Source organism: Fusarium proliferatum (genome assembly GCF_900067095.1).
Source record: "Fusarium proliferatum ET1 genome assembly, contig: FPRO_scaffold008, whole genome shotgun sequence".
In the NCBI taxonomy this organism is placed as follows: domain Eukaryota; kingdom Fungi; phylum Ascomycota; class Sordariomycetes; order Hypocreales; family Nectriaceae; genus Fusarium; species Fusarium proliferatum.
In genome coordinates this window covers 670,367-698,340 of record NW_022194797.1, presented here as the reverse complement: position 1 = coordinate 698,340, position 27,974 = coordinate 670,367, and the positions used below count along the sequence as shown (strand labels likewise).

Sequence of the window (27,974 nt, the reverse complement as noted above, 5' to 3'; positions counted from 1 at the left end):
CCCGTTCTCATTCTCAGCCGTTATAAAACGGTGCCCCATACAAACTCAACAGCAATGTTCAGCATGGCAGCCATCTTATCGCTCCCCATCTCCCAAGTCTGCAGCCTCTGCGCTTCAACCGGATTCCCCGTGTTGCTTTTCGCTTCAACGAGCTCACCCAATGTAATCATAGGACAGCTCATATCAAAGAAAGCCTTCTCCGTCTGCCATTCCTCAAGACTTCTCGCTTCCCACAATAGTTTGCTCGATGGAAGGGGCAGGCTGCACATGTCGCTGCAGATACTACATTTCTTCCCATTCTCAATGGTGATCACGCAGCCTATGATCAGCCATAGGCAAGACATTCGGCGGCGTGATTCTGCGAAGATCCAGTCTTGCCATGTTGAACTTGGCTCGGCTATTTCGGTGGTCGAGTAACTGCCGGTATGATCAAGAAATCGGGAGCCAATCATCTAATAAGAAGTTAGCTTGATGTTGATGTGAAGCTTGACAACACTGACCTCAGCTGTCTCGAAGAGCCTAGAAGTGCGCTCCTTGCTTTCTGAGTCAGGTTCGCTCATCGACATCATCATGTAAATGATCATAGCCTCCAGACACAGATGTACTTCATGAGGAGATAACGTATGTAGCTGCTTCGTATTAGCCGACGTAACTTGAAAAAGCTCGTCATGTTTACCTTTTCCCGAAAGCGCTCCTCCTCAGCAGCGACCATCCTCCACAAGAACGACTGTGTTTCTGGCGTTCGGGCGGCAAACAGCTGACAAAGGCTCATACTATTCCCCAATGTCTCAGGGAGAGTTTTTAAATGCCAGTGGGGGTGAATAAACGGCGGGAACGTTTGCCGCCGGAGCATCATCTGCGGATATGCGTAGAGCATCTGCATGATGACTCTCGACGCGTGCTGCATGCTTGAAAGACGATTAGATACGCGCGTTAGATCTCCCTTGGAGCTGAGCGATCTCGGAGGTACGCGAATTTGCATATCGTTTGTGAAGCTGGACGGAAACATTTCCAGAGAAGCCGGCATGAGACCAGAGGGATCGGTTGATATGGTGGTCAGCGACGAAACGAAATCACTTGCGAAGTCGCCCAAGTCAAGGGAAATACTCGGAGTTTCATATGGAAAGAATCCATTAAGGGCCTCCAGCTCATTATTTGGTCGAGCATTGAGATCTTGGCAATGCTCAATTGATGTCGCAGGTCCGTTGCGAACTGGTCGACCAAACGTGCATCGCAGATCCTTCGTCGTGCATCTCGAACATGGCTGAACAAAGTCGCATTTCGTCTTGGCTATTCTACAGGAAGTGCAAGACTTTGGGCGTCCTTTGCGTTGAGTCTGGGCGCGGCGGCAATAATTGACGTGACGCTTGTACGGATGCTCTGACAAAGGTCAGCGGCTGGGAGGCATGCTTGGGACAAACGTACCCTGAGTGAAAGCCTTGTCACATAAGTGGCACGTTTGAAAGAACAGAGAGTCTGTCAAAATTTCCATTGTGATTGATACGAGTTTTCGCGACTGGAAGTGATGTGAGAGAACACAAGTGCAGGTTGGTAAGCAAAAATACGTTTTCGGATTTAAGGCTAAAATCTTACGGCTAAGACCCACAGAGGGGGTCTAATCCCGCTCGTAATTACAGGATCTAGCGAAACACCAAACTACCATGATATGATACAGTTTCCATCTATAGAGGAAGCTCTCCGCTACGATCACTGAAGGTCCTGGTGGGCCCATCCTCCCCAATAGTCGCCATTTCAACGACCCTCTCAGCGCCAACTTCAGGAGTCGTTCCCCACTCATGATAACCCGACAAGCCCGTCTTCACCAACCCTGGACAAACACAATTGACCTTTCCACCCACATGACGCAACTCCCGAGCAAAGTTAAGCATCAGCATATTGACAGCCGCCTTGCTCGCGTCGTACGCTTTGTAGTCAATGTTGTAATAGATCGTGGTTTCATCAGTGGCCTTGGTGAGACTGCCCATGACGCTTGAGACAAACACAATTCGCGGTGGAGCATTCTTTGCTTTGCGAAGAGGTGGGAGAATGCTTTGAGTAAGACAACCAGTTCCTACGACATTTGTTGTGAATGTCTTGGAGAAGAGATCCCAGGCTGAAAGACCTTTGTCAAAATCGAGCAAAACAGCGGCGTTGTTGATGAGAACATCGAGATATCCGTATTTTTCTTCAATATGCTTGACTGCCTTGTCGATGGACTCGGGAGAGGTGAGGTCAAGCTCTACTACTGAAGCTTGATGGCCGTCCTTTTGGAGATCAGAGGCGATTTCTTCGCCGGCTTTGGTGTTGCGAACGCCAAGAAGGACATGGTAGTTATGCTTGATGGCGAGTTCTTTGGCAACTGCAAGGCCAATGCCTTGAGTTGAACCAGTAACAAGAGCAAGAGTTCGAGACATGATAGGCAAAATGAAATGTATGAAGGGTTTGTATATTGGTGGTTGTTGATGATTTTAGTCAAGAGGTCGACGATGAAGTCTTTATATAGGCAATTTTCTAGGAACAACCATCCTGCCTTTGACATGCTCTGTCAATTTGAACTTTGCGGCCAAATTGGCCTGGGAGTTCCAGATTTTACTAGCGTCCCTGGACGCTTCTCATGGTGTCGTCAAGATGGATCATGGCGAGTTTCTCACGTCCAAATTCGCCGGCTCGAAAGTGGGGCCGCAACGGCCAATTTGGCCGATGGCAACTGAAGCCAATCAACCAATTGAGGTTCCCTCCATATGACGGAGTGTTTTATTTTAACATGAGGAAAATGGAGTTTACGAAAAGTCTTGAAACATGTCCGGCTGTGTTTTATGTTCTTGCAAGGTTGAGGTGTTTGAGGCAGCAATTGTTTTGCCACCTCTTGGGCCAACTATAGCCAGATCTACATTTTGCGATTCGTCAGACATGCGTTCTTTGAGAACTGAAGAATTTCATATCGGACCAGGCATTTGAAATCCATCTTGCTAGCCCTTCTACAGCTTTCAAAACAGGATGTCCTCATCCTTTGTGGCTGTGATGATTCCAATGTGCAGAAGACAGACTTTACTTAGGTCCTCTATGGGTTATGTAGACTTAGTCTTCACACTTTGAGATGAAAGGGTCAACAACATGTCATGCGCGTAGCGTATAATACTAGATCAAACCGTTTCCAGTAACCAAGAAGAAATTATGATGACTATGGAATCATTCTTTCGTGATACCATTAGTTAGAGCGTTCCTCAGCGAACCGGAGAATAACCCTGACAGCGTTTGTGATATCAAAGTTGCAAGATGAAAAGATGATATCATGGCATGGAATCAACATACAGGATGAAGTTCTCACATGTGATTTGAATAGTCATTTGCTACTCCATTGTAGACTACCCTGTGCACTTGACACATCCTTCAATAATACATTGATCTATGCCGAGTCACTACTGGGTAATACGAACCCACAGACCATTCTGACCTGAAAAGCCAAGGCGTGGGGAAGCCTTGGCTAGTAGCAGTCTCGAAGTTTGACAAGATTGGCAGGTCACTTGGAGCTGTCCCTCATGCCATCCGACGAGGGGATGCTCAACAAGTTTTTATCAAGAAACCTAGGGCTCTTGTCTCTCGTATGATGACCTCAATGAAAACTCATCAGTGCCCAAGACTCATGTCCATGAAAGATAGAGGCGACGAAATTGTTGGGCCCCTATCACCATGGTACCAAGCAAGGCTGATAATGAGGCCGCTTCGTATCTGCAAGATACAACATCGTGTCACTGACTCGCAAATAGACGCGTGATGCATTCACTTAACAAGCAATACTACCTTCCATATAAAAAGCGGCATGATATCAATCAGAACATCATAGCACAGCATGTAAAAGGCAGTTCACATACCGAGCGAGCCTTAATAAATCTCGCAGGTCCCCGACTACCCCTCTTTACCACTGATAACAATCATCTCTCCTGCAAGTCATAAACAGCGGAGTGATAGTTGATTGGTCCACCGTCTCCGCGTTGAGGGTGGTATTGCCGGGAGACATGGCCCAACATGGAAGGTCCCCAGATGTGCAGGGATGTCGTGGTAGATCACACGGATGTCGTTCGTCAAAAAGAACCTTTGCCAAGAAGACGCAGGGGCCGTCAAGGCGCTTGCAGAGTGCAGAAATAGTCTGGCGTCTTTATCTTGCAGATCAGAGTATATTGCGGTGTAGTGGTCTGGACTATGGACTTCCTTTTGGGGTATGATTGCTTGGATAGTGGTGTTGTGAAGCTAGATAGTGTCTGCCGTGCGCAGCCCATTCATTCCCTATGCTAGTGTGATCATATCTACGACTGCACCACTTCGTTTCTAGCGTCCTAAATGCTCCGACGATGTGCTAAGAAGGTTTATCATGCTTAACCTTACTCTTAAGCTTGCAATAGCGACTAATCACTAGTCTTCGGCGCATACATCTCAATCAGGCTATTCACTCCGCACCTTTTCCCCAAAGTGCAAATCTACGATGGTTCGTCCCGAGCCGTTTATTCCCTCGGCTGTTGTTTGTCCGAGAAGACCTTCCTATCTCGCTGCCGCCGAGATTTTGCGATATGACGTGCTAACCCTTAGCGGGACTGATGGCCAGGAACAAGTGACCCCAGATAGCAATGTCGCATGACTGTAGTGCTTGCGAGATAGTGCCTGGACAAAAGACCCTTCTTGCAGCGCTTATATCCCAGAATAGGGCAGTGGATAGTTATGAGCTTCTAGATATTCTAGGCCAAGATATACAAAAGTCCCAGTTGAATTGGGAAGCTGGATAGAAGCTTGGATGACTGGAAGCATAGTATTGTAGATTGTAGAAGTATATAATAGATCCTTCAAGCTTGTCTATCTAAACCTCACGAACATCATCATCAACTCAGCACTTCACTGCAGTGCAACTCATCAAGATGCGTTTCTCTGACTCTCTCCTCCTCATCGGCCTCTCCAGCCTCGCTGGTGCTCATCCCAGCAGAAGGGCTCCTAACCCTTCGCCACTGAGCAAGCGTGGCCTCGACCTGGAAGCTTTCAAGCTTCCTCCCATGGCCGAGTACGTTCCTCAGGACGAGGTTCCTGATGATGTCAGTGCCAAGCTCATCACTAAGCGAGCTGACTATACCGAGACTGCCAAGGACTTGGTCAAGTCGACGTTCCCCAAGGCTACTTTCCGTATGGTCAATGATCACTACATTGGTTCCAATGGAATTGGCCATGTAAATTTTCGCCAGACGGTCAACGGTATTGATATCGACAATGCCGATTTCAACGTCAACGTGGGTATTCTCAAAAGATCCGGGAATTGTGGATGTGCTGACACGGATACAGATTGGCGCTGATGGAGAGGTCTTCTCCTACGGAAACAGCTTCTACGACGGCAAGATTCCCGGACCTCTCACCAAGCGCGATGAGAAGGACCCCGTTGACGCTCTGAAGGACACTGTCGATGTCCTCTCTCTCCCTGTTGAGGCTGAGAAGGCTAAGGCTGAGAAGAAGAGCAAGAACCACTACACTTTCTCCGGTACCAAGGGCACTGTCAGCAAGCCTGAGGCTAAGCTCACCTACCTTGTTGATGAGAACAATCAGCTCAAGCTCACATGGAGAGTTGAGACTGATATTGTTGATAACTGGCTGTTGACTTATGTTAACGCTGCCAAGACTGATGAGGTCGTCGGTGTTGTTGACTATGTCAACGAGGCTACATACAAGGTCTAGTACGTATTCCGGTTGATTCATGATTTAGAAAGAGCTGACCATTTTATCGTAGTCCCTGGGGTGTTAACGACCCTTCCAAGGGATCTCGAACCACTGTTACAAACCCGTGGAACCTCGAGGCCTCCGAGTTCACCTGGCTCAGCGACGGCTCAAACAACTACACCACCACTCGCGGAAACAACGGAATTGCCCAAGTTAATCCCAGTGGAGGCTCTACCTACTTGAACAACTACCGTCCTGATAGCTCTTCGCTGAAGTTCGAGTATGACTACTCCACCAGCACCACTACACCCACCACCTACCGCGATGCTTCCATCGCCCAGCTTTTCTACACTGCCAACAAGTACCACGATCTTCTTTACCTTCTTGGCTTTACTGAGAAGGCTGGTAACTTCCAGACCAACAACAATGGTCAGGGTGGCGTAGGAAACGATTTTGTTATCCTCAACGCCCAGGACGGAAGTGGTACCAACAACGCCAACTTCGCTACTCCTGCTGACGGTCAGCCCGGTCGCATGCGAATGTACCTCTGGACCTACAGCACACCCCAGCGCGACTGCAGTTTCGACGCTGGTGTTGTCATCCACGAGTACACTCACGGTCTCTCCAACCGTCTCACTGGTGGCCCTGCTAACTCAGGCTGTCTTCCCGGTGGTGAGTCTGGTGGTATGGGTGAAGGCTGGGGTGACTTTATGGCTACTGCTATCCACACCACATCCAAGGATACCCGCTCTAGCAACAAGGTCATGGGTGACTGGGTCTACAACAACGCAGCCGGCATCCGCGCTTATCCCTACAGCACCAGTCTTACCACTAACCCCTACACTTACAAGAGTGTCAACAGTCTCAGTGGAGTCCATGCTATTGGTACTTACTGGGCTACTGTCCTGTATGAGGTTATGTGGAACCTCATCGACAAGCACGGGAACAGTGATGCGGATGAGCCCAAATTCAGCAACGGCGTTCCTACCGACGGTAGATATTTAATCATGAAGCTTGTAGTGGACGGAATGAGTCTGTAAGTATTCCCTAGACCTCTAAGATATGATATTTTGCTAACACTTTTGATAGGCAACCCTGCAACCCCAACATGGTTCAGGCTCGCGACGCCATCATCGACGCCGACACCGCTCTTACCAAGGGAGCTAACAAGTGCGAGATCTGGAAGGGCTTTGCCAAGCGTGGTCTTGGAACTGGTGCCAAGTACAGTGCTTCCAGCCGAACTGAGAGCTTCGCTCTCCCATCTGGATGTTAAGGGGAGATCTCAGTAGCAGGGCGATGAGTGGATGAATGAATGACGAGTGATGAGTCAGAGATTGAGATGATGTCTGTGTCTTTCTGGTATATATATAGTTGTGTTGTATATAGTCTCGTATGTTGATGTCGGCTTCAATTACAAGTACATGAAACTGACTCTGCTTTCTTTCCATGCTTGCATTTGCGATCAGGTGATTTGAATAGAAAGTGGGTCTTGACGTCTCCTAAAATATAATAAATTATGATAATACTTCTGCAAACTTTCAAAAGTTGTCCTCAAGTCGTCCTAAACTCATCATATTCACAAGTCCGTCCCACCTATCTTCCGTCGCGGGTTCTTGACGTTACTTCGGTGGGATAGCGGCGCTGTGGTATCTTCTCGCTGCCTCCTGGGTATGATTTGCCAGAGATCCATTCTTCCTTAAGGTAATTAAGCTGATCAGGGCTGAGGATCAGATCCATCCTCCTCTTGCTTGACGCAGGCAACTCGCAACGGGTCAATGTTAACCGACGGCAATCTGCAATTAGTTTTGTATAACGTAGATCCAAAGCTTCCTAATCCATCTGCTGGCTTTCAATGTCAAGGGACTAATACTGTCGGTAGTAATCCGCGATTTTGGCCAGTGTAACAGGGAGGTGCGTCTTTTTGAGAAAGTTAATAGCGAACGGGACTGTCGCGATGTTGTCTGCGTATGAGTTCTATACCACTTGCCCGGACCGATGGATGGATACCGGAAACATAGCATCGATACTTATCTGATCTGGCCTGCGGTGTTGTGGAAGAGGTTGGTGCCTGCGAAACCATGCTGAGATCTGTCTTTGCCACTGCAAAGAGCTGTGGCAGATGCTAGGCAATATTAATCTTTGCCCTATCTATCTGTTGATGTCTTGTGGCATTTATCTGCCAGAATCTACGGAAAAGTCGACTTGAACTCCTCCACCGGCAAGGTTGAGCGACGCGAGAACAAACGGTAATTTAGGAGACGTTATTCTGGTTGCTGCTAGATCGCATTCGGTGACCCACTTTCTCTCAACACCGAAAACCCGCCTCCCGCAACATCGACAACACATCAGTACATGACTTGGATCGGTCGCCCACCACGCGCAGCTTGTCACAATATAGTAAGACTTCATCTACATACTATACAGACCAAAGCGAAACAGTTGACAGACTTTTTGAAGTTCTGCGGCCTCGGTGCGACGGCTGGATCGCAGCAGCAAGATCAGACCTCAGAGCCAAGCAGCAGGACCCCAGCGCCCATACATACGGGCCCAAATAATACAAACAATAACAGTCCAGCTTCGCCGACAAACAACTCAACAGAAAGTATAACATACTGTTACTCCCATTAATGAAAATCTGTCTTTAATAACTAACTAGACGAACAAGAGGACCCCCCACAACAGACTGAACCTCGAGCCCGATACAACCCAAGCAACTGCCTTTCACAATCTTCCCGGCCCGGACGACAAGTCTGCTGTTCCCTCAGTGTCTCACAACCCTTCTTTATCCCATTGCTCTTCTTTAAAAAGTCCCAAGCCGACCGGAGCTCTTGGCTCCAGTACAGATCAAGAAACGAAACCCTCAACAGTTCAGCCTTCCCCGGGTCTGGCAAACTCTACACAGTCGACGAAGACGCAACTATCAAAGATGACAGACAATAAGAAACGGAAGAAGCCACCTACAAGACTGGGGAGCAATTCCAAGCACCTCAAGGCCGATACCGTCAAGAGAAGTCGGTCCGAACTAATTGAAATCACTTCCGATAACGACTCACGAAGCGACGAATCCGAGTACTTGGATAATGAGAAACAACTGACCGACGACGAGAGGCACCTACCAAGACCTCAGAAAAGAACAACCGATGGAAAACTCAAAGCCACGGGTTCCAGCAACATCAACCTTCCTACAGATGAGCTCGAAGAGGAATTGGGTGAAGACGAAGCTGGGATGTTGAAGGATGGGGACATACCTGCTAATATCCACGTCGGGGATACGGACCGTATTATCAGCAAAGGTCCAAAGCCAAATCATAACACAGCGACAAAGACATCGGTCAAGCAGAAGACCGAACTTCAGGAAGGCACATCAAAGAAGGAAGTGCCACTCAGAGCCTTCAAGCTCATGATACACTACGCTTTTCAAACAGTCGGCCTTAGTTCAGAAAAATACCCAGTCGTCTTCAAAATGGCTGTTAAGTACATCAGCAGCACAAACTTCTTTCAGGCGAATGTATTCTCTGCCTGGGGAGCGCAGAAGCGTATCAATACAGAGGCAGATCTCCTTCGCGCTGCAAGTGCGCGGTACCCTCACTACGTCCTGACGATGGCGCCCGACTTGATCCTCTGTCTGATTGCGGCGATCGACTTAAGACCCGAGGTCTACGGGGAGCCAAATGGACGGGGAATCACCATCATCGGTGACTTCCATGTCTTTAACCACTTGCGGCCGGCAATCGAGCTGGGCGAAACGATCTCTTGGGACAAGGGATCTCGAGGCCAGCTCCTCATGCTTGGACGAAGAGGCGCACAGGAACCACTGCCAGTCGATCTGCCTGTTCTCAAGCCTAGCAAGGCACAGACCAAAACCGGCAAGAAGGTCCCTGAAGCCATTCCCGAGCCATACCCAGCAAACGGCACCGACATCGAACAAGTTCCAGCCGGTTTCATGCAGCCGTATCCATTCCGACCGACTATCCCATCTGCGCCGACTACAAAGGTAATCATAGCAAAAGAATGGGACCGACGAAATTCCCATTGGCTGGATAAACTGATGGACCCCGAGAGCACGAAGGATATTCTTGGGCCAACGATCGAGAAGGAGGTCACAGAAGAGATTTTCCCGCTTATCACCAAGGCTCGCCGCAATGTTCTCTACCGATGGGCAAGGTCAGAAGACTTTAACCTCGACTTGAGATTGCTTGAGGCCCCTATCCTCTCGCAGGTAGAGGTGCGCGACAACACAAGCCAAGAGATCCTTAACGTAGAGACCGATACAGCCCGTCGATCAATCCGGGCCATCGAGACCGCGGCTTTAAGCCTGCCAAAGGCTCACCAGAAAACAGCTGCCCTAATCAAGCAACATACAGACCGGCTGTTTGCTTGCCGAGATCAAGAGATAGACAACCAGACTCTGAGGGCACAGAGCGTAGCCAAGCGGCGAGAATCTTCGTCTGTCACTATGGCAATCACAAACGCTGCTACCAAGACTCGACTTCGGTCCCGAGTCGATCCTGCCCAAAAGGCAAGAGATATAAGTAGAGGCGCTTGAAGCGGATATGGAAAACTCGGTCTGCCATACTGCGAAGGAGGCTGGTCAGGGACCAAGGTCTGGCGGAGATAGGCCTTAGTCTTGACGAGAATGACTTGTAGTCTGATGAGGAGTCCGATTAAGAGTGAGATAGATATCGGATTAAGTAACAGATGGCTGTGCTTGAGGCCCGCGAAGCAGCACATAGGGGTTGACAGACGGAGGATGGTAAGCTTTTGGTAATAGCTCGTGGTCTGGGAGATTGGGAAGATGTTATATCAGTAGCTTTACAAAAATGCAGACCGACATCTCTCTCATATCGTTTCTCTGATTAAGTCTCAAGTTTGTACCACCATTAAATTTGTGGCAATAATTTCTGTCTGCTGGGCTACTTATGATACCAAAGTATAACATATGCGTCCGGCAAGCTTAGTGGTCTGACAGATATAGTGATTGTGGCATATGTATCGCATGGATCATAAGATCAGCGGCTTCTATTCCATTAGTTAGATTAGTAACCGAATTACTCAACCTTAATGCTGGATTGACTACCTTTGCGCCAGGGCTGACCAAATCGCCCAGGTCGAACTTGACACGTCTGTCTGCTATTTTGGCAAAGTGGGACATTCGTCTTTATATACACAAGTAACTGGGGCTTCGGTCTTCTTGGGACCAATAAGTCCTTCAAAGTTGATATGCAAGGCATACTTTTCTTTATCAGAGTTCAGTTTCGTGGTACATTCTACAGACTTCTGGCACCTCTTTTAGCTGTCATTTAATCTTCCTTCTTGCTTCCGGCGTGATTCCTGGTCGTTTTACAGATAATTTTCTTCATAAGATGGAAAAAGTCTGTAGGTTTTTATCATGTTCAAAGAATATACGCGTCGTGGCCGACCCATCAAAGTCAAGTACGGATGTGTTATAGATGTTCCAAGATGCGAGTTTTCGGTGTGAGAGAAAGGTGAGGTAGGTCGCGCGTAATAGTGCAAGGAAACTGAGTTCTGTGCGTTGATTCAGTCCCTCACTGCAGTTCACTATCCTAAATGATAGTAGGACTTAGGTAACTTAGTATAAGCTTAGGATATCTCTAGGATAGCCTTTGATGAGTTTATTCTGATACCTTACATGATGCAAACATCAGTCAAGCAAATTCCAGGCTTAGGATCGGACTATAGCAGTGAACACGGTAAGATGAGGCCAGAGATTTCAAAAATAAAAGTCATTTATTCACTACCGTATTTTCAAATGCTACAAATATGGTACTGCAATTATATGGCCTCTCCTTGGCCATTACCCCACCTGGGAAGGTCCACTCAATACAGCAAAAGTGGCAATGAGCTTTATTGCCGACTTCCAACCAGGCGTTCGTCCAATTACCAACCCCCATTGACTGACTTAGGACTATGGGGTTTTCAAGATTGTCTCTCAACTTCTTTTACATTGCAGGTCTCAGACCTCGTATTTGCGAAATGTATTTAAGTGGTATCCATTTACTAATGGTTGCTAAGGTCGTCCTGTGCATGTGTCTTCTTATCAAAATGATGAACGGCATGTTCTCTAGCCCAATTCCTTAGAATGTCAAAGTCACGGCACGTATGCATGACTCGAGCAACCTCCTTCGCTTCTTGTGCCTTGTCACTCCAGACCCATGGAAGTGGAGTAATATCAGCAGAGCACATAAGACTCTGTCGTAAAGCATCATAACAATGCTCAAGATGTTCGATCCCAGTTAATTTATGGTTGGGATCGTATTTGCCGTCTTCGATATAAAGCCTCTTGCGGATCATATTCTAGGCTGTGTCAGAGCTCCGTCGTGTGGGGGGGATCATCGAACTCATCGATGTCTTTGTGTAGCCTTACCAAGCAATGTAGTTGATGGAAAACATTTAATTCAATGACATATTGGCCTGGCTCGCCGGGTATTGGAAGTGTCTTATTCATCAACTTAGCAGCCGAGTCGCGAGGAATTCGGCTGATGCCAACTTGGGGAAGAAACATGTTAGTTGACATTGATATAACGAGAAGTCAAAACTCGACTCACAGTTCAGATACAAGTCATCCCACAAAGCATCTCGCTCGGGGGTGGGCGGTCCTTGGTAAGGCGTTCTCTCAGAGCCGAAGCCGGTGGTAAATACTAAGTTCTTGTAGTGCACAAGTTCCTCGACGGGGGCTGCAAATGTTTTCTCGGTATTCAGAATCCTCTCCAAAACTTCATCTGAAGAAAGAGGTCCCTGGATTGTGTAAACTTACAGTAAACGTGATCTTTGAACACAACATCACTGTGATACGACTCTTTGAGAGACAGGGCCAAATATGTGCTCAAGCACAACAAAGAAATAATTAAAAGAATACATAAATAGATAAGGCAATAGAGGCTTCCGTGATTCTTTCTGATTTGAATTCCATTGCCCAATTTGGGTAAGAATAGTTCTTCCTCGCTACTGCGAGCATCATTAACTAGGCCACAGTCACCGACTTTGGACAGACTCATGATGACAGCTTGAAGTTGAGCTTGAGAAAGATCTCGGGAACGGGCTCATTGTCCAGGTAATCGAGGGAGGATCGGTTATGCCATGCGGAATTTATCAACTATCCTAAGTACAATGTAGCTCGCGTACGAGCCGAACAGCCGTAAGGAATGTATGTTGGTTGACACAATGGGCCGTGTAGCCGTTATATGCATGTTGGTTGAGGATGTTCACATAGCGCCTTACTTGGTTGGTTGACAAAATACGCCGAATAGCCGAAACTCTGCCAGCTGGAAACGCCTCGAAAAAAGGATACACAATGCCGATATTTCACAGAATCGAGATGCTTTAATAATATAGCATTATCAAGGTCAATTGGTCCTTTGGTAAGCGAAAGCACGGTTTGTGCAAAATGTTCTATGGAAATATCTGTGCAAAACTCTATATTTTTGTCTTACTAGGCTTTGTAAAGCAATTGCTTTATAGGACGTTACAACCTCATACATGGCCTACATCAATGATTAATCCATTTTAGGAAGGTCAGTTGAAATCTTGTCTTGCGTTTCAGTCTCTTTCAAGGGCATCGATTTACCCTTCTTCATAAGTGCCCGGTGATTGACTGCCATAAGATGACCTCGCTTAGGAGGTCCTTTTGTTTCTCTAACTATCCGCCTGTTCCATAGCGGCGGCACGTTTTGAGAACTTCTGCTAGGGAGGTATCATATCTCAATCAACTAACCGTAATGGAACTGCGAGGTCGGCCGCCCGGCAAAGATATGATGCATTGGTTGGCGAGTTATCGTGTTGGTAGGCTTTGAATATGCTCCTTGTACCTCCCGTAACTATCAAACTGGGTCAGCTGGCGAGAAGTATAAGTAGCCAACAATGTCCAGCACTTCATACATCATAATCCAGTCTTGCTACAACAATTTCACCACCCAAGCTTCTTATCAGTTAACGTTGAAACCTTTCGCCGATATCCCCAAGATGAAAATCACCAACAGCCTTACTCTTATTGCTTTGGCAGCCCAAGTCTTAGGTTCTCCACTGGGAAGCCGTTCCCCAGGCGTTATCGAGGTAGTTATCCACTATCGATCAATAGATATTCATCACAATTGCTAATAAGTTAAGGCTCGCGCTGAGGACACTGCAGAGCCAGGCAGAGCAGGATGGTTGGTCGAGGACAGACGTCGAAGTGATGATGTCGCAGAGCCTGGTAGGGCAGGTTGGCTGGTCGAAGACAGACGTCGAAGTGATGATGTCGCAGAGCCTGGTAGGGCAGGTTGGTTGGTTGTCGACAAGTCTTAGGGGGGGATGTTAGCTTCCTGATATGAGACAATCTTGTTATCTATGTCTGAGTTGAGGACTGCAGCTATAAGTATCATTATAGGAAAAGAAAAAGACACATTGTCTTTCCACTCTTACTACCCCCTTATGTATTGTTACGGGTTTCAAGCTTTGAACGAGAATGGAAGAGCGCTTTGTCATGAGCAGCATCAGCACAAAGGTAGATAATCAACCACTATATTGTCTGGTCTGGTGTGGCGCGTGGGGACTAAAGGCCTGTGCGACCCGCTACATAGAAGGATCAGACGATTGTCAGTGTGATGTGGCAGTATGAACCAGTCCAGTCAGTCTAGTAAGCTCTGGTGATGGCGCTGTTCGAACGGTTTGTTTTCTCATGTCTCGGTGCCAACAGCTAGAGGCTACTGTCCTGGAGATCCACGTGGAAATAGCGTTATAACGATTCGCCAAATAGGTAGATAATAAACACGGCAATGTATACCACGTAGAAAAGCTGGTTATGATATTGAATTTTGTATTGCCTATTCTATACATCGAAGGCTCTACAGCCCCTGTATACTAAATCCCGAACCCTACTTAGCTGTTCTCATTGAAGGCGCAGTAGTCATAGTTATTAACCTTGTTCCCAGCCCACGCTGGGAAGGGAACCGACTTTCCAGAGCCACCGAAGACAGCAAAAGTCGCAATGAAAACCATGACCTGGGTACCACCATCGAGAGCGGCAGAAATGAGGTAGTTCCACTTCACGAACCACTCAGGGCGGTATCGTCGGAGGTAGAACTGACCGAAGGCACCGAGGATGAAGTAGCTGGTGATCGAGGCGTTGAGTCCAACGAAAAGGTAACCAAGGTACCAGAGAATGATGGGGATGTTAAGGTACGAGAAGATTCGGATGTGGGGGAAGAACTTGTGGGCGAAATAGAAGGGGAGAGGAGCAGCAAATCCGATGAGATAGGCGATGGTGACCCATTCGTAGCGGGCACCGATGGAGAACATCTTGGGGGCGATGGACCAGGCGATAGCCAGGGTGTTGAACTGCTGCACCTGCGCTCCACTCCAGACGTTGGTACCTTCGGCTGACATGAGGATGGTAGCCTGGTTGTCAACAATGCTACACCGAGTTAGCTTCAAATGTCAAAATCCATGGTTCGTAGACTCTTACCTAATCATCATGACATAGTTGAGAAGAGCACCAAGGACACAGCCAATGACCTGAGTAGTGAAAGTGGCCTTGGGAGAGAGCTTGTTCTGCTGGGCGAGCTTCAGGTCACGAAGGAGGAGGGTTCCCTGGCTGAAAGCGTTATAGGTGTACGAAGTGAAGTACATGTTGGCTAAGAGGGTCAGTATCGAAGGCAGTACAGATGATGGGGTTACTCACCAAGAGGGCGACCAGGGAACATGTAGCCAGCCAACATCTGGAAGATGGGCTGGAGGTTGAAACCGAATCCAGTGATGGCATATTGGGCTCCGAAGAAAACCATTATGACTATGAGGAAGAGGATGGCCAAGATAAAACCCCACCACGGGAGAGTCGACTTCATGGCATACAAGCAAGACAATCCAATGACGATGCTACAGAGGAGGATAACGAAGTACCAACTGTTGGGAACCTCATCGTAGTCGAGCATCAGCTTGTAATGAGGATCGATGGTAGGGTCGTCGCGGAGCTTTTGCTTCTCTTCCTCGGAGCGAGTACCGGTCTGCTTCCAGAACTTGTATGATTCAGGACGGAGAAGCTGCTTCAACTTGGCGAGTGTGATCCAGTTCCACCCCAGGCTGACCTCGGCATAGTTCCAGAGAAGCATATGCACAATTGTGGCAGTGAGACCAGCGTTGGAGGTGATGAGATAGTTGATGTAGGTAGCAGTCAAGTAAGGAAGACCCTGCTGGTCGACGAGATCGTTGTTGACAGTGAAATCGGGGTTCATGATGGAAGTCTCGTTGTAAGGAATATGAGTGGTCGTGTTGGAAGCTCCATCGTAGAGAAGCTGTGCCATGAAGGGGAAGTCCTTTGCGCGCCAGTAGTTTCCGTAGTAGAGACCCATTGACAGGGCGATACCACCGATGTAGCCGAGATAACTGTTGAAGAGTGTCTGAAGGGGCATCCACAGGGGTGAGCCGAAGCCAGCGATGTAGTTCCAATCGAAGCAGATGCTCAAGAAGCCCATTCCCTCGTTACCTTGGGAGCCGCCGAAGAGGTTTGTGAAGACGGGGTTGTGACGGTCGGCGAGGCAGAAGACGGAGACAGCGGAGAGGAGAGGGAAGATGTACTACTATTGTCAGCATGACTTGGTGAGCTTGCGTCGGTGGACTTACCTCGGGGAACCACTCCCAGCAGAAGATGGCAACAAAGACAATCCAGAAGACTTGGAATCTCTTCCTGGTCTCTGACTTGGGCTTATGCAGAGTCTCCATGACAGTTGTGATGGGAAGGTTGGCAGGGTACAACATCTTGGTAGGGTACAACAGAACACTTCTCATCATACCAGCGACACCATATCCGATAAGCTGAGACGACAGAGTGACGAAGATACCGGCTGCCACGGAGGGGTATCCGCCATACCAGAGCTTCTGGACAGTCAAGGCCTCGGTAGACAAGGCTGAGACTGAAGCGGCTGATGCCATGAGGACAGCGGCGGTATGTTCCTTTCGATTCCAGGGGCCGGGGTTGAGAAGACGACCGATGCGGCCCCAGCGTGGGATAATGTGCGCGAGACCGGTACCGAGCGTTTCAGCGAGGACGGTCAAGAACATGACGGAGACGTAGACGACTTGGGGCTTGAAGTACATGATTTCTTGGAGGACAGCACCAAAGGCCGACAGTCCAATACCTATCACCCATCAGCACATTACATCTTAATTGTAAGTAAGGTAATATACTAACCAACGGCAAACATGCGAATCGTCCATGGGTTCATGGTAGGGTCATCATCGACCTGAATAACATGTGTGACGATATCCTCAGCAGTCTCAAGCGGCTGCTTCACCTTATCAGACGACATGATCTCAATGTCATGAACATTCTTGTCATCCTGAGGAAGACCCCTCTTCTCATCAGCAGGATAGATATCCGCCTTGGAAGAAGGGCTCTCCGGTTTGGTCTCCTTCTCAGAGATACTCATTGTAGCTTAACAAAGGAATTAAAACATACACATGGAGAAGAAAGGATGTCGATGAAACCCAAGCTCTTGGCAGGGCGATGCAACATGTTTTGTACTCAGATATCTAAAACACCAAGATGATCATCACCAATGCTACAGTCGTGCTAGACCATCAAAGGCATTCCGGGTTTTCGGCACGCTATCATACTGGATAGGACGGCAATACCCAACACAATGGCACAGGAACTTTTCAAAAGGACCCAAGCTGCCAAAAGTTCCTCTCTTGTTCCCGATGTTATTTGCGGTTTCGGTTGGCCCAGCCCGGACTCATTTCGTATCTGATATCGACTGCAAGACATACGACACTGCGACTCGCCCCATTCAATATCAACCAAGAATTGCAAGCCAGTGACATGTCCCCTACGGAGTATTAACAGCACCTTTTGCCTCTGGCCCCCCCTTCCCCGCAAGATCACGCGTCTTTGGCTGCGTGTTAGCAACAAAAGGTCCTGGTAAATCGGCATTGGTGCGAGGTGACCTGCCAAGACCGGCTAGATCAGCCGAGGTCGCGCTGGATTGGGCAGTCAGTCCCATTTTCAGACCCTGGTCTATCAAGCCATCTATCGCCGAGTTAGCCGAGAGACACGTTCAAGTGCCGATGGTATTAATCGTTGATATTAGCAATTCTGGGGGGCTTCATATGCTTAATCTTGTAATTTCGCAAATACACGTTGTCGCATCAAGAAAAGCCCGTGAGATTTTACACGCGTGCTGACGCGGGTCTTGCACGGGAATAGAACCGCTAACGTCCAACGGCTCATACGTAAGAGGCGAAAGATAAGCCACTCGCGCTCAAGAGGTGGCACAGATATGGAAATACGGCTATCGGCGTCCCGTTGCTAGATCGGCCGCTCGATACAACACCAACGTGTTCTAGTGCGCTATCGAAGCTGAGGAACTTCTGTTTTGGATGCGGGCGACTTATTAGACGCCGATGCCGGTTTGCCGGTCCCTTATCCATCACGACCCCATGCTACGATAAGAATAGCCTTAGGTTAACGTTCGTGGGGAAGGTCATTTCTCAATTCATCGTGTTACGACCTTTAATACTTCCAAATCTGTCACAAGGAATGCAGCCACTAATTTCTGGGGAGAGGAGGCAAGCAGCCAGTGATAATCATGGAAATTATTATTTTATGTACAAGAATCTATCTAATAGGCTATTCGCCACCGATTTTATCCAGCGCGTAACGTTACTAGTAGTACAATCCATCAGAAGGATTCCGTCCAGAACTTCTGTTATCATTACAACACCCGCATTCTCCTCAATCCTTCGTCATAGACGTCTTTCACGCCACTGTAATACTCTCCTTCTACTGGCTTCTCGATATCAAGCTCCTCCGTACCGAAGCCGAGATGTCCGACTGAGCTCTCGTCACTCTTGCCCATCGACATCCTTCCCCATTTGATCTTTCGCCTCGACACGTCCCTGAGTTCTTCTACTTCTTCATCGCCTATCAGTCGAGCGCTCATGCTGTCGTACTCGTTGCTCCTCATGCTCATCTTGGACGTTGCACGGCTAAGGGATTTGAGTTTTGTAGAGGGGTAGTGGCAGGCTGCGGATATGACTGCCGAGTTTGCGCCAGCGATAACCATCACACCTGGTAGTTTGACAAAGGCGAGGAAGAGTGGCGTGATGGCGACACCGATCGATACCAAGAGACCAACCAAGATAGCCTTGGATGAGAATTGAAGGCCGACTGTGACGGTTCTGCTATACGGATATCCAGGGGCGTATGCTATCGTGTGTCAGCACTTTAATCTGGACAGCTAACCATTTGGGGTAAGTATGCTTACCTTCGTAATTGCTCACGTAAATGCAGTTGGAGTAGACCCAGTGAAGCCCAATACTAATTATGATCAAAGGGATCGAGAACCGATAAGGAAGCTGAAGACGATACGTCGCGTTCTGCGACCCGCGCGGTTCAGTGACTCGCAGAGAACGAAATGCAATACTGTACTTTGACCATTCAAACTCGGCTAGCATTCGTGTGAAGAGGCCGTTGTACGCGAGGTAGCAGATGGAGAGGATGAGCTGCGGCGTGTTGGCAACCATGGTGAGTGAGATGAGAGGAAGGCGAGCTAGCTGGTCGTTCTTCACATCTTCGTTTTGCGGCGCGTGCATGAATTTGGAGTTTTTCCTGTTGATGGGGTTAGGCCTTTCATGCGTACTTACTGCTGATAGATGGAGATTGACTTACAGAGCTTGACCCTGGATGGCGATGTTTAGCATGACGGAAGCCACGATGAGAGAACATCCAATGAGCAGAGATGACAGGACCCAGATGTTTCGAGGAACAGCCTTTCCAAACCTGCGAGGTGAGTTGTTCTGCCACTGCCTCGGTCCTTGCAGCCACTTATAATTCTGATTCGTCTCCCCCAACCTAGTCGGCGTAGGTTTCGCCGTCTTTCTCAGATCCTCCATAGTCAAAGTACACATCCCCCTCGTCTCCTCATCTGGCCTCGAAATAAACGACGCAATCGCATCTCCCGGCGTCATGAGCGGATTCTCATCCCCCCAAACACGAAGCTTCAGAACCAAAAGGCATAGAACGGTCTTGAAGAGACACATGATGCATACAATGAGCAAGAGGCTGTTCGCTATACTTAAACGACAGGGCGCCTCGTACTTCTCCGAGTAGCACCGATCAACCTGCATAACACGATACTTGGACTTGAAAACTGTTGGGTCTGTGATGATGGCACCGGATTGGGGGTCGAAGACATTCCGCGTACCTTGCATATCCCACATTCCGTAGACGTTCATGTAAGAGCGCGAGGGTGGTCCAGTGTTGCCATATCCATCTGGCAGAGTAGACACCAGATAACTGGGTTCAGGGTTTGACATGTACTGATTGTTACTCCCGCTCGCCTCAGATGTCCTTCCGGTGCGTGTAAATGCGTCCACTGACCAAAGAGGATTCATGACGTTGAGATCGGTTGTGTTTGTCGTATTCATCAGCACATCAGCTCGTTTCCAGCCAACTGTTTCGTTTCGGTATATGTCATCATAGTCGTAGATTATCATTATTAAATGTCGCCAATGTGTCAAGGCTTGTTCTGGGTTATTGTATCGATGAATACATTCGGAAAGCTCGAGTTCAACCCAGTTTTCACTCGTCGAGTTAACCACGAAAGAGTCATTGATGGGCTTTAGCTTCTCCAGAGACTCGGGGTTACCGTCGCCCTGTGATTGATCGCTGTAGTTCAATCTATCGAAGTAGGCTGCTGTGATTGAGGGAAGTCCCTTCCAGCCTCCTTGGGTGAGTTCCTGGGAGCCGATCATGACTGTGAAGCCATTGGTGCCTTTACTCTCGAGCACGCAGCCGTTGAAGACGAGATGAAGTGGGACAGAGCTCATGGAAAATAGAGACCAGAAGAGGACTTTTCGCCAGCCCAGAAAACGAAAGTTCTTTAGTGATTGAACGCCAATCTCTAACCAATGACCCGAGCGATGCGCAGCGTCGACTTCAGCTCGCGTCGGCGCAACTAGACCTTGCATGAAGAAGTTGGACGACGCCAAAATGCCAGTACTCACGATATTGATGAGCAAATGAATCCACAAGTTCGCTTTCGAAGTTGTATCGCAATTCCCCTTGTACAAAACACTCTGGCCCAGCGCATCGCCAGCATCCCTCCCACTGGTAAGCGCATCATCTCCATCGTCACGCTTCAGCGCAAACAGCGACACGAAAAGCGTGACGAAGAGGAGCGTCGTGAGCGTGCTCACGAGAATGGTGAGATACACGGCTGTGAGCTTCCACCCCGAAAAGCGACTAAAGCAGCCCATGGTGAATGGCTCACCAGCAAAGGCTGATGCGGAGAAACTTGGGAGGTATCCAAGGCAGACAGATCAGCCCTACCAATCAAACGCGTGGATTTCTAGTCAAGCAAGACACGCGACAAGCTCGGTTACGAACTTTTGTGGCCAGCCTTATGGAGACCATGAGAATCCTTCAGAGGATTAGTTATTCAGAAAAGGCTTAGAGAGAGAGAATGCATTTGTAATCTGAAGAAATGTCCTTCTTCCAGGTTTCAATAAGGTATCATTGGTATTTCGTCATCCGATTTCTTTTTTTACTTTTTGCAGAGAATATCCTACCCAATACCGTCGTGGCTGCGCCGAAGGATCAGCGTTGAAGGGAGAAGGCCAGTAAGAGCGGTTCGGTTAATGTGATGGGGCCACTCGGAGTTTCACTACATCCTATATGACAGAAATAAAAAGACAGTGTTTGTCTACTAATGGGGGAGAAGTGAGGAGGATTTTGTCCCTGCCCCTGGTTTAAATTGACGGCCCCCAAATTCCCCCCTCTGAGTTAGGAGAGCGAGGCTGGTTATGCAGTGAGATTTTGGTGCAAAAACGACACGGGAGGCGTCGGGCGGCCGGAGTTTTAGATGACCCGGATCTCGAAATAGAAATGCATGAGAGAGGAGAGAGATCATTGATCCGGAGACTTTTCTGCTGACTGATACTACGTAGATTGATTGATGATGCCCTCAACTTCTGCCACTCGTCAGATAGATCTCGGCGTTTCGGTAAAATTAACACATTAGGTTTTTTCTTCTTAAGATTGGTCTTCCTGTGCCTCACAAGTGATTGGTTAAGTTTGAGTGATGACGTAGTATTCTGGCACAGTTGCTTACCCTGTGTTGAGTGGGCATATTAAACACATTTTACTTATGCCTCACAAAACTGTAAAGGTAGCTCAAGACAAGATACACCTTCATAGAAAGCCAAAGACCAGCCGTGAGATTAACAAAAGACCGAATAGGATTCACGGGTCGCGACGGCTTACCCAAGCTAAGTGGAATTAACCTCAGGCTTTTCGGGAATCCTAAAAGATGCCCAATCAACATCACTAAAAGAGAATGTGCCATAAGGTTAAGAGGTTAAAAGAGAGTTCAGACCCATAGCATAAAGGTAAAGAACATAAATATTATAATAAAAGATCCAAACCCATATTTATCGTCGTCTTTCATTTCTCACCTTTTCATATTAGCAAACAACCATGGCAACCTCACCTTTCACCCATCTTCTCTCTTTGCCTGAAGAGACGATTGACATAATATGCCAGCACTTTTGTCCCTGCTGCAGCAATAGCCCCTCTCCTCGATACTTCTTAAGCTCCGAATGGTCAAACCCGGCTTTTGACAGAAAATGTCTACTCGCCTTATCTCTGACATGCCAGAAACTCAAGCGTATATCCCATACGCACTTGTATCATAGACCGACGGGGTATGATTTCCTTGGTTTCATCAATACCATTGATGAAACCCCAGCTCTTGGTCAATCTGTCAAGGAGCTCTATGTGAACGGGGACGTAATGACGTCTCTGCGTCTTGGATATTATAAACAATTCGAGAATAGAATACACTACGCCGGAGCAAGGTGGAAATTGATCGCCGAGGTCTTCGATTCCATCATGCCTGCTGTTCTCTCTTTAACACCAACGCTCACCAAGCTTGAGGTTTATGTCCAGACGGACCAGGACTTCTCGAAGACCCAGTCTGGGTGTCTCCTGAATTTGATGGAACTAACTATAGGCTTTTCAGGGAATTTATACACCACATATTTGTACGGCATGGGCGGACTGGCTGGTCTCTTGCACGCAGCACCTCGATTGGAAAGAATCGAACTGCTCAACTTCAAAACGTCGACGGCAACCCTTTATCACGACAATGTCAAAGAACTTACACTGAGATCATGCATGATTCACATCGGTCGAATGACTTTCTTGATACGTGGCTTTCCAAAACTACAAACCTTGCGGTTTAGTGCACCAAAGTATTGGCAACGTTCTAATAACGTGAGTCAACAAACAGGTCGCACGTACAAGATCGAGGATCTCTTGATGCTGAGAAGCGACACGCTCAAACACCTCATACTCGACTATCCTGGTATTGCGTTCGATGACCCTGGTGAAATAGTGATCCAAGATCTCTCAATGATGAAGGTCCTTGAGACACTGTACATCGACAGCAGTATGCTGCATCGCCGATGGGAGCAGGATCGCCTGCGTACACAAAGGCTTTGTCACTTGCTTCCAAGATCCATCAAGGAGTTCGGCCTAATGGGAAGCGCATATCCGTTGGTACATGGCGAGGTTGTGCAGTCCATCAATATCTCGGCCCAGGCATTTCCTCACTTGAAAAAGGTAGTTATCACGGAGTTTGACAAAGAATGGCGAGATGATGGGGATGATTGGGAAAGGACGTATGCCTCGGCTTGTGAAGCTGCCAACATAGAGCTTTCATCTTGGCTGCCTCCAAGCGTACAGCAGTTTATGACCCAGCGCGGCCCGTAGTGGGATTGAATTTGAGGAGGTACTGGACAATACTGGACAACTCTGATTTCTTACCGAGGCTTAGGTTTTGCGACCGTTTTCGAAACTCGTTCGGCTGTATCGTTAAACGTTAATATTCTATATCAAGAAATCGTTCGTTCATGAGCTGCCATGGATTTAGACAACAAATTAAGCTTGCATTTCACTAACCTGCGAATGGTAATTGTCGCGAATTAAGATGTGATGGCTGAGCTAAGTGAGACTGGCTCAATTGGTTCACATTCGATTCACTTTGCGGGGTTCACACCATTAGAATCCTGCGAGAGGCATTTGGAACCTGAAGGCTGGGATGGCCTTACCTCAAAAGTGATAGACCTCGGTACCAGTCAGGTGGGAGCTGAGACTAAACTTTAGTGACAACGGAGCTAAGGCTCCCGAAGGATGCGACCCAGTATAGCTATTGGTGCCGGGGCTGATCAAAGTGGTGATGAAACAGAGCTGACTTCATTTATCTGAGGGTAGGCCTCGGTAAAGTTGAACTGGTGGTGAGTTCGAGACTGAAGATGGTGTTGAATTAATATATTCATGAGCCTCGGCTCGGAACGAAATGTTGTTAACTTGAAGCTGGTACTGAAATTCCATATTACTTCCCCTCAGAATAACAACAGCACCGATGAGCCTCGGTTCACAGCCTCGAAATCAGGATGGTAGTGAGACAAGTCAGTCGAATCAGTCTAGAGCCAATACGGTGTTTCTCGCGATCATGGAATCTTGGCGTTGTTCGGAAACCGGAATGATCATCAACCTAAGGATGCTGTAGTGTAGACACTGTATGTCGATCCAAGATGTTGTCCCAACTGTGCTAACATCTCTACTGGCGTCGTTCTCCCAAACCAAAATTAGACATACTTTTAGACATACTTGACATATTCCGCTATCGGAACGACAGCCCGGTCGAGCGTTCTTGACACCTTCTAGTGTCCGAGCACAAGACGATCATCAGTTCATACCGAGTCATGAAGCCTCACCTGTCCAAGCCCAAGGGATCAAACAAGCCAGTTTCAACTACAACACGAGAACGCTAAAACCTGTTAGACTGAAACTAGAAGTCATAGTCACCATGACCTTGTCGACCATCGCAATCTATCGAAAACTCAAATTCCCGTCAACGAGGGGCCTGTTTTTAATGCTCTAGCGCTGAACTACCCGCAATCTGGCATTTACGTAGCCAATACAACCTTGCACTTGTGCAAATAGCGTGCATGGAACTTACCGAACCGAGGTCATTTTACATTCCTGACATCCAAGACTCGTCAAGCTCGAATCGGTATGGGCTGACCACGTTAGCGGGTTTTAGTATGAAACCGGGAATAAATGCGCACTGCCACGGTCACCCTCCTGAGGCCATCCACCAAGTCAGTGGTTTCAGGTCCCTGTCTAAAAAAGCAACTGTCAAAGCGGCGCACACCGGTTCCCAGCAACGTGGTCATAGGGCGCCGTTTCATACTGCCATATTGCTCTGTTTCGATGATCAGTGGAGTGGTCTTGACTTGGCGTAACGGGGCTCATTTCCCGTTTTGATGAGTGCTTGCGAAGAGACTACTGGTTTTGGCGGCGGCAGACAAGGGCTTCTTGCATGACTCGGGAGTTGACATTGGTGGGATGCATGGTGATAGGTTTGAGAACGAACGGGTTTGGTGGTGTGTGCTCTTAATTTGTTTCCGGGAGATAGAGAGGTTGCTTTGATCTTTGCTTCTTGTTCGTTGCTGATGGTACCGAAAAGTGATCCATCGTCTGTACTCCAAGTTATTCCAAAAGCGTTAGGCTTGCGAAAGCACGGAAGATGGAAGTTACATTTTAGATAAATACCTACGATGGCCTCGATGTTGATGGAATGAAATCAAGCCTCTCAGTCATTCACTCACTCAACAGCCTTTCTTTCAAATCCAACTCATCTGTCTTCGATTCTTCTTCTCCTCAACCGCCAAAATGAAGTTCTCCATCATCTCTACTCTTCTCGCCGCCACCGCCTCTGCTCTTCCCGCTGGTCAGGATGCCGCTGCTCTCGAGGCTCGCCAGCTAGGCGGCAGCATCACCCGCAACGATCTTGCCAACGGCAACAGCGGTTCATGCCCTGGCGTCATCTTCATCTACGCTCGTGGCTCCACTGAAGCCGGCAACCTTGTTAGTGCCCTTTTTCACCCCCACCAACTCCCCCAAGTGACAGATCATAACTAACTCTCTTATTAAGGGTACTCTCGGTCCCCGCGTTGCTTCAAAGCTCGAAGCCAAGTACGGCAAGAACGGTGTCTGGATCCAGGGCGTTGGCGGTGCTTACCGTGCTACCCTCGGTGACAACGCTCTTCCTCGTGGAACTTCTAGCGCTGCTATTCGCGAGATGCTGGGCCACTTCAACGACGCTAACCAGAAATGTCCTGATGCTGTTCTCATCGCTGGAGGCTACAGCCAGGGTGCTGCTCTCGCCGCTGCCAGTGTCACCGACGTTGATGCCGGTATTCGTGAGAAGATCGCTGGAGTTGTTCTCTTTGGATACACCAAGAACCTCCAGAACCGCGGAAAGATCCCCAGCTATCCCGAGGACCGCACCAAGGTCTTCTGCAACACTGGTGATCTTGTCTGCACTGGCTCTCTCATCGTTGCTGCTCCTCACTTGGCCTACCAGAGCGATGCTTCCAACGGTGCTCCCGAGTTCCTGATCCAGAAGGCTGATGCTGCTGGAGCCGCCTAAGCGAGTTGATGGAGGGAGAAGGACTAGGCTGGCCTGTTCTTGTATTTTATGAGGCTTACGGTTTCCATTAGTTTTTGTTTGTATCTACTTCATGGAGGAATGGCTTTAGTGACCATGGACACTGAGACTCAATACGATAGCGCAATCGCATTGACTTGCAAAAGACTTGCCCCCGGAACGTGAACTGCCGTGACAAATTGCTGACCATTATCATTGCGCAAGATGACAGTTGAGAAAAGATGACATTCGATATATCACATTCTCAGAAAATGGATCAATACGAGCAAGCCACATCGCAATTGGCAGTTTCGTCCCATCTTGTCCCCTGCATGTTGTATCGGAAGTGTCTGAGGTGCCGGCCAGGGGTTCCATGCTGCAGGGGTTGCCATGCACGCATTGCATATGGTAGGCCCCATGTGACGATACATCTGACGGTGGGGGAATTGCCAAGCATGATAGGTACACTTGTGAGGAAATACTTGTTCGGTAACTGTGAGATCTGACTTGACTTGCGACAAAGCTCTCACATTGGAGGAATCAGCTTTTGCGTGGGATTGCACATTTCTTATTTGCATTGCATCGTTAGTGGGGGGTCGTAATATTTGATAACTTGGCGAAAGCCACCGTAGCATTGAGCCACTTCTCATTCCATATCGTGTTGAATGATCTGGAAATTAGGTTGTTACCGCACGGGTTCTCGAGCAGAATAAGCTTAATCAATAACGAGAAAACACCCCTCGGTGTCTTGATACAAAGATCTCAGGTCGGAGAACACTGTCAGCTTTTTGTCTGCCGAACACGTGGTCTATTTTTAGGCATTGTCTAGTCTATGATGTCTATACTCTACTGCCTCATTTCACCAAATAGCTAACCTTTGACTTTCCCTTACTCCTCGCAATCTTCTTAACCGTCGTCTCACCACATAAATCCGTGGTGTCAACATGCGTTCCACCGCATGGATAAACCTCCGCTCCAACGATCCTCACAACACGAAACTTGGTCTCTCCGGGGCCCAAAAAGCTTGCGTCGGGGGTGAGGTGTTCAAGACCATTCTTGCGAAACTCTTCGGCGTCCCACCAGTCAATCTCAACTGGCATCTTGGCGGCCACGAATTCGTCCACTTTCTTTTGGATGGGCTCTTTGTGCTTTCCGTCGATGAGGCCTTGGAATTCGCATGATGCGGAGTCGGGGAAGTGAGAGGCTTTCAACTCTTCGAAACCTTCGACCGTATCTTTGAGGAGGTGGTTGACTGCTGAGCCGAGAACATGGCCGGCAGTGTGATATCGCGAGTAGAGAAGACGTTTCTCAACGTCAATTTCTTGCGTGACTTTATGTCCTTCTGTGAACTTCTTGTCCGAGTCAAATCTTCCGAAATGCAAGACCTGGCCATCACGAACAGCATCCATACGAGCAGATGCAACAGTGAACGACGCTCCAGACTCATCTGTCATCTTTCCGACATCCGAAGGCTGACCTCCTCCTTGAGGATGAAAGATTGTCTCTTCTGTGACGACTGCATAATCTTCATCGGTGCCCTGCTTAAATAGCTCACGATTCTCAGTTTCCAAACTGCCAAATGGCCGAATTGCCGTAATGAGTGTCTGTAAAGAATGGAGCTTTGCATTGCGCTGGAAAGTCAGCACAGTTCGTGCTGCTGATGCCATTTTGTGAGTGTGAAGAAGAAATCGAGATGATGAGGGAGATGGAAATATGCGAGGGCGGAAGAGGAAATAACTGAACGAATGAGAGAGGCGAGCACTAAAACAGAGGGGGTTTAGTGCTTAGGTTTCA

At 48.2% G+C, this 27,974-nt stretch overlaps 11 protein-coding genes across 11 annotated transcripts; 5 read left to right on the top strand and 6 right to left on the bottom strand.

Moving 5' to 3' along the window:
- Positions 1–20: 20 nt before the first annotated feature.
- FPRO_13950 (uncharacterized protein) lies at positions 21–1,492 on the bottom strand (the record flags this gene model as incomplete). The annotated part of the gene is made up of 4 exons (XM_031218922.1): positions 21–452; positions 501–629; positions 677–1,380; positions 1,426–1,492. The coding sequence occupies 4 exons, from the start codon at positions 1,490–1,492 to the stop codon at positions 21–23; spliced, it is 1,332 nt and encodes a 443-aa protein (XP_031084732.1).
- A 190-nt stretch (positions 1,493–1,682) lies between these two features.
- Positions 1,683–2,414, bottom strand: FPRO_13949 (putative short chain dehydrogenase family protein; the record flags this gene model as incomplete). Its single annotated transcript, XM_031218921.1, has 1 exon — positions 1,683–2,414. One exon carries the CDS (start codon positions 2,412–2,414, stop codon positions 1,683–1,685), a length of 732 nt encoding a protein of 243 aa, XP_031084731.1.
- A 2,493-nt stretch (positions 2,415–4,907) lies between these two features.
- FPRO_13948 (putative extracellular elastinolytic metalloproteinase precursor) lies at positions 4,908–6,964 on the top strand (the record flags this gene model as incomplete). The annotated part of the gene is made up of 4 exons (XM_031218920.1): positions 4,908–5,270; positions 5,323–5,708; positions 5,762–6,727; positions 6,781–6,964. The coding sequence occupies 4 exons, from the start codon at positions 4,908–4,910 to the stop codon at positions 6,962–6,964; spliced, it is 1,899 nt and encodes a 632-aa protein (XP_031084730.1).
- Positions 6,965–8,617: 1,653 nt separating this feature from the next.
- Positions 8,618–10,237, top strand: FPRO_13947 (uncharacterized protein; the record flags this gene model as incomplete). The annotated part of the gene is made up of 1 exon (XM_031218919.1): positions 8,618–10,237. One exon carries the CDS (start codon positions 8,618–8,620, stop codon positions 10,235–10,237), a length of 1,620 nt encoding a protein of 539 aa, XP_031084729.1.
- Positions 10,238–11,709: 1,472 nt separating this feature from the next.
- FPRO_13946 (uncharacterized protein) lies at positions 11,710–12,707 on the bottom strand (the record flags this gene model as incomplete). The annotated part of the gene is made up of 4 exons (XM_031218918.1): positions 11,710–12,006; positions 12,077–12,198; positions 12,258–12,386; positions 12,467–12,707. 4 exons carry the CDS (start codon positions 12,705–12,707, stop codon positions 11,710–11,712), a joined length of 789 nt encoding a protein of 262 aa, XP_031084728.1.
- An 862-nt stretch (positions 12,708–13,569) lies between these two features.
- FPRO_13945 (uncharacterized protein) lies at positions 13,570–13,992 on the top strand (the record flags this gene model as incomplete). The annotated part of the gene is made up of 3 exons (XM_031218917.1): positions 13,570–13,761; positions 13,816–13,909; positions 13,967–13,992. 3 exons carry the CDS (start codon positions 13,570–13,572, stop codon positions 13,990–13,992), a joined length of 312 nt encoding a protein of 103 aa, XP_031084727.1.
- A 573-nt stretch (positions 13,993–14,565) lies between these two features.
- Positions 14,566–17,111, bottom strand: FPRO_13944 (uncharacterized protein; the record flags this gene model as incomplete). The annotated part of the gene is made up of 5 exons (XM_031218916.1): positions 14,566–15,100; positions 15,152–15,320; positions 15,368–16,259; positions 16,306–16,820; positions 16,874–17,111. The coding sequence occupies 5 exons, from the start codon at positions 17,109–17,111 to the stop codon at positions 14,566–14,568; spliced, it is 2,349 nt and encodes a 782-aa protein (XP_031084726.1).
- Positions 17,112–18,395: 1,284 nt separating this feature from the next.
- Positions 18,396–20,940, bottom strand: FPRO_13943 (uncharacterized protein; the record flags this gene model as incomplete). The annotated part of the gene is made up of 3 exons (XM_031218914.1): positions 18,396–18,889; positions 18,948–19,291; positions 19,352–20,940. The coding sequence occupies 3 exons, from the start codon at positions 20,938–20,940 to the stop codon at positions 18,396–18,398; spliced, it is 2,427 nt and encodes an 808-aa protein (XP_031084725.1).
- Positions 20,941–22,159: 1,219 nt separating this feature from the next.
- FPRO_13942 (uncharacterized protein) lies at positions 22,160–23,455 on the top strand (the record flags this gene model as incomplete). The annotated part of the gene is made up of 1 exon (XM_031218913.1): positions 22,160–23,455. One exon carries the CDS (start codon positions 22,160–22,162, stop codon positions 23,453–23,455), a length of 1,296 nt encoding a protein of 431 aa, XP_031084724.1.
- A 1,968-nt stretch (positions 23,456–25,423) lies between these two features.
- Positions 25,424–26,183, top strand: FPRO_13941 (putative cutinase 1 precursor; the record flags this gene model as incomplete). Its single annotated transcript, XM_031218912.1, has 2 exons — positions 25,424–25,618; positions 25,686–26,183. 2 exons carry the CDS (start codon positions 25,424–25,426, stop codon positions 26,181–26,183), a joined length of 693 nt encoding a protein of 230 aa, XP_031084723.1.
- Positions 26,184–27,034: 851 nt separating this feature from the next.
- FPRO_13940 (putative alanyl-tRNA synthetase) lies at positions 27,035–27,847 on the bottom strand (the record flags this gene model as incomplete). The annotated part of the gene is made up of 1 exon (XM_031218911.1): positions 27,035–27,847. One exon carries the CDS (start codon positions 27,845–27,847, stop codon positions 27,035–27,037), a length of 813 nt encoding a protein of 270 aa, XP_031084722.1.
- Positions 27,848–27,974: the final 127 nt, after the last annotated feature.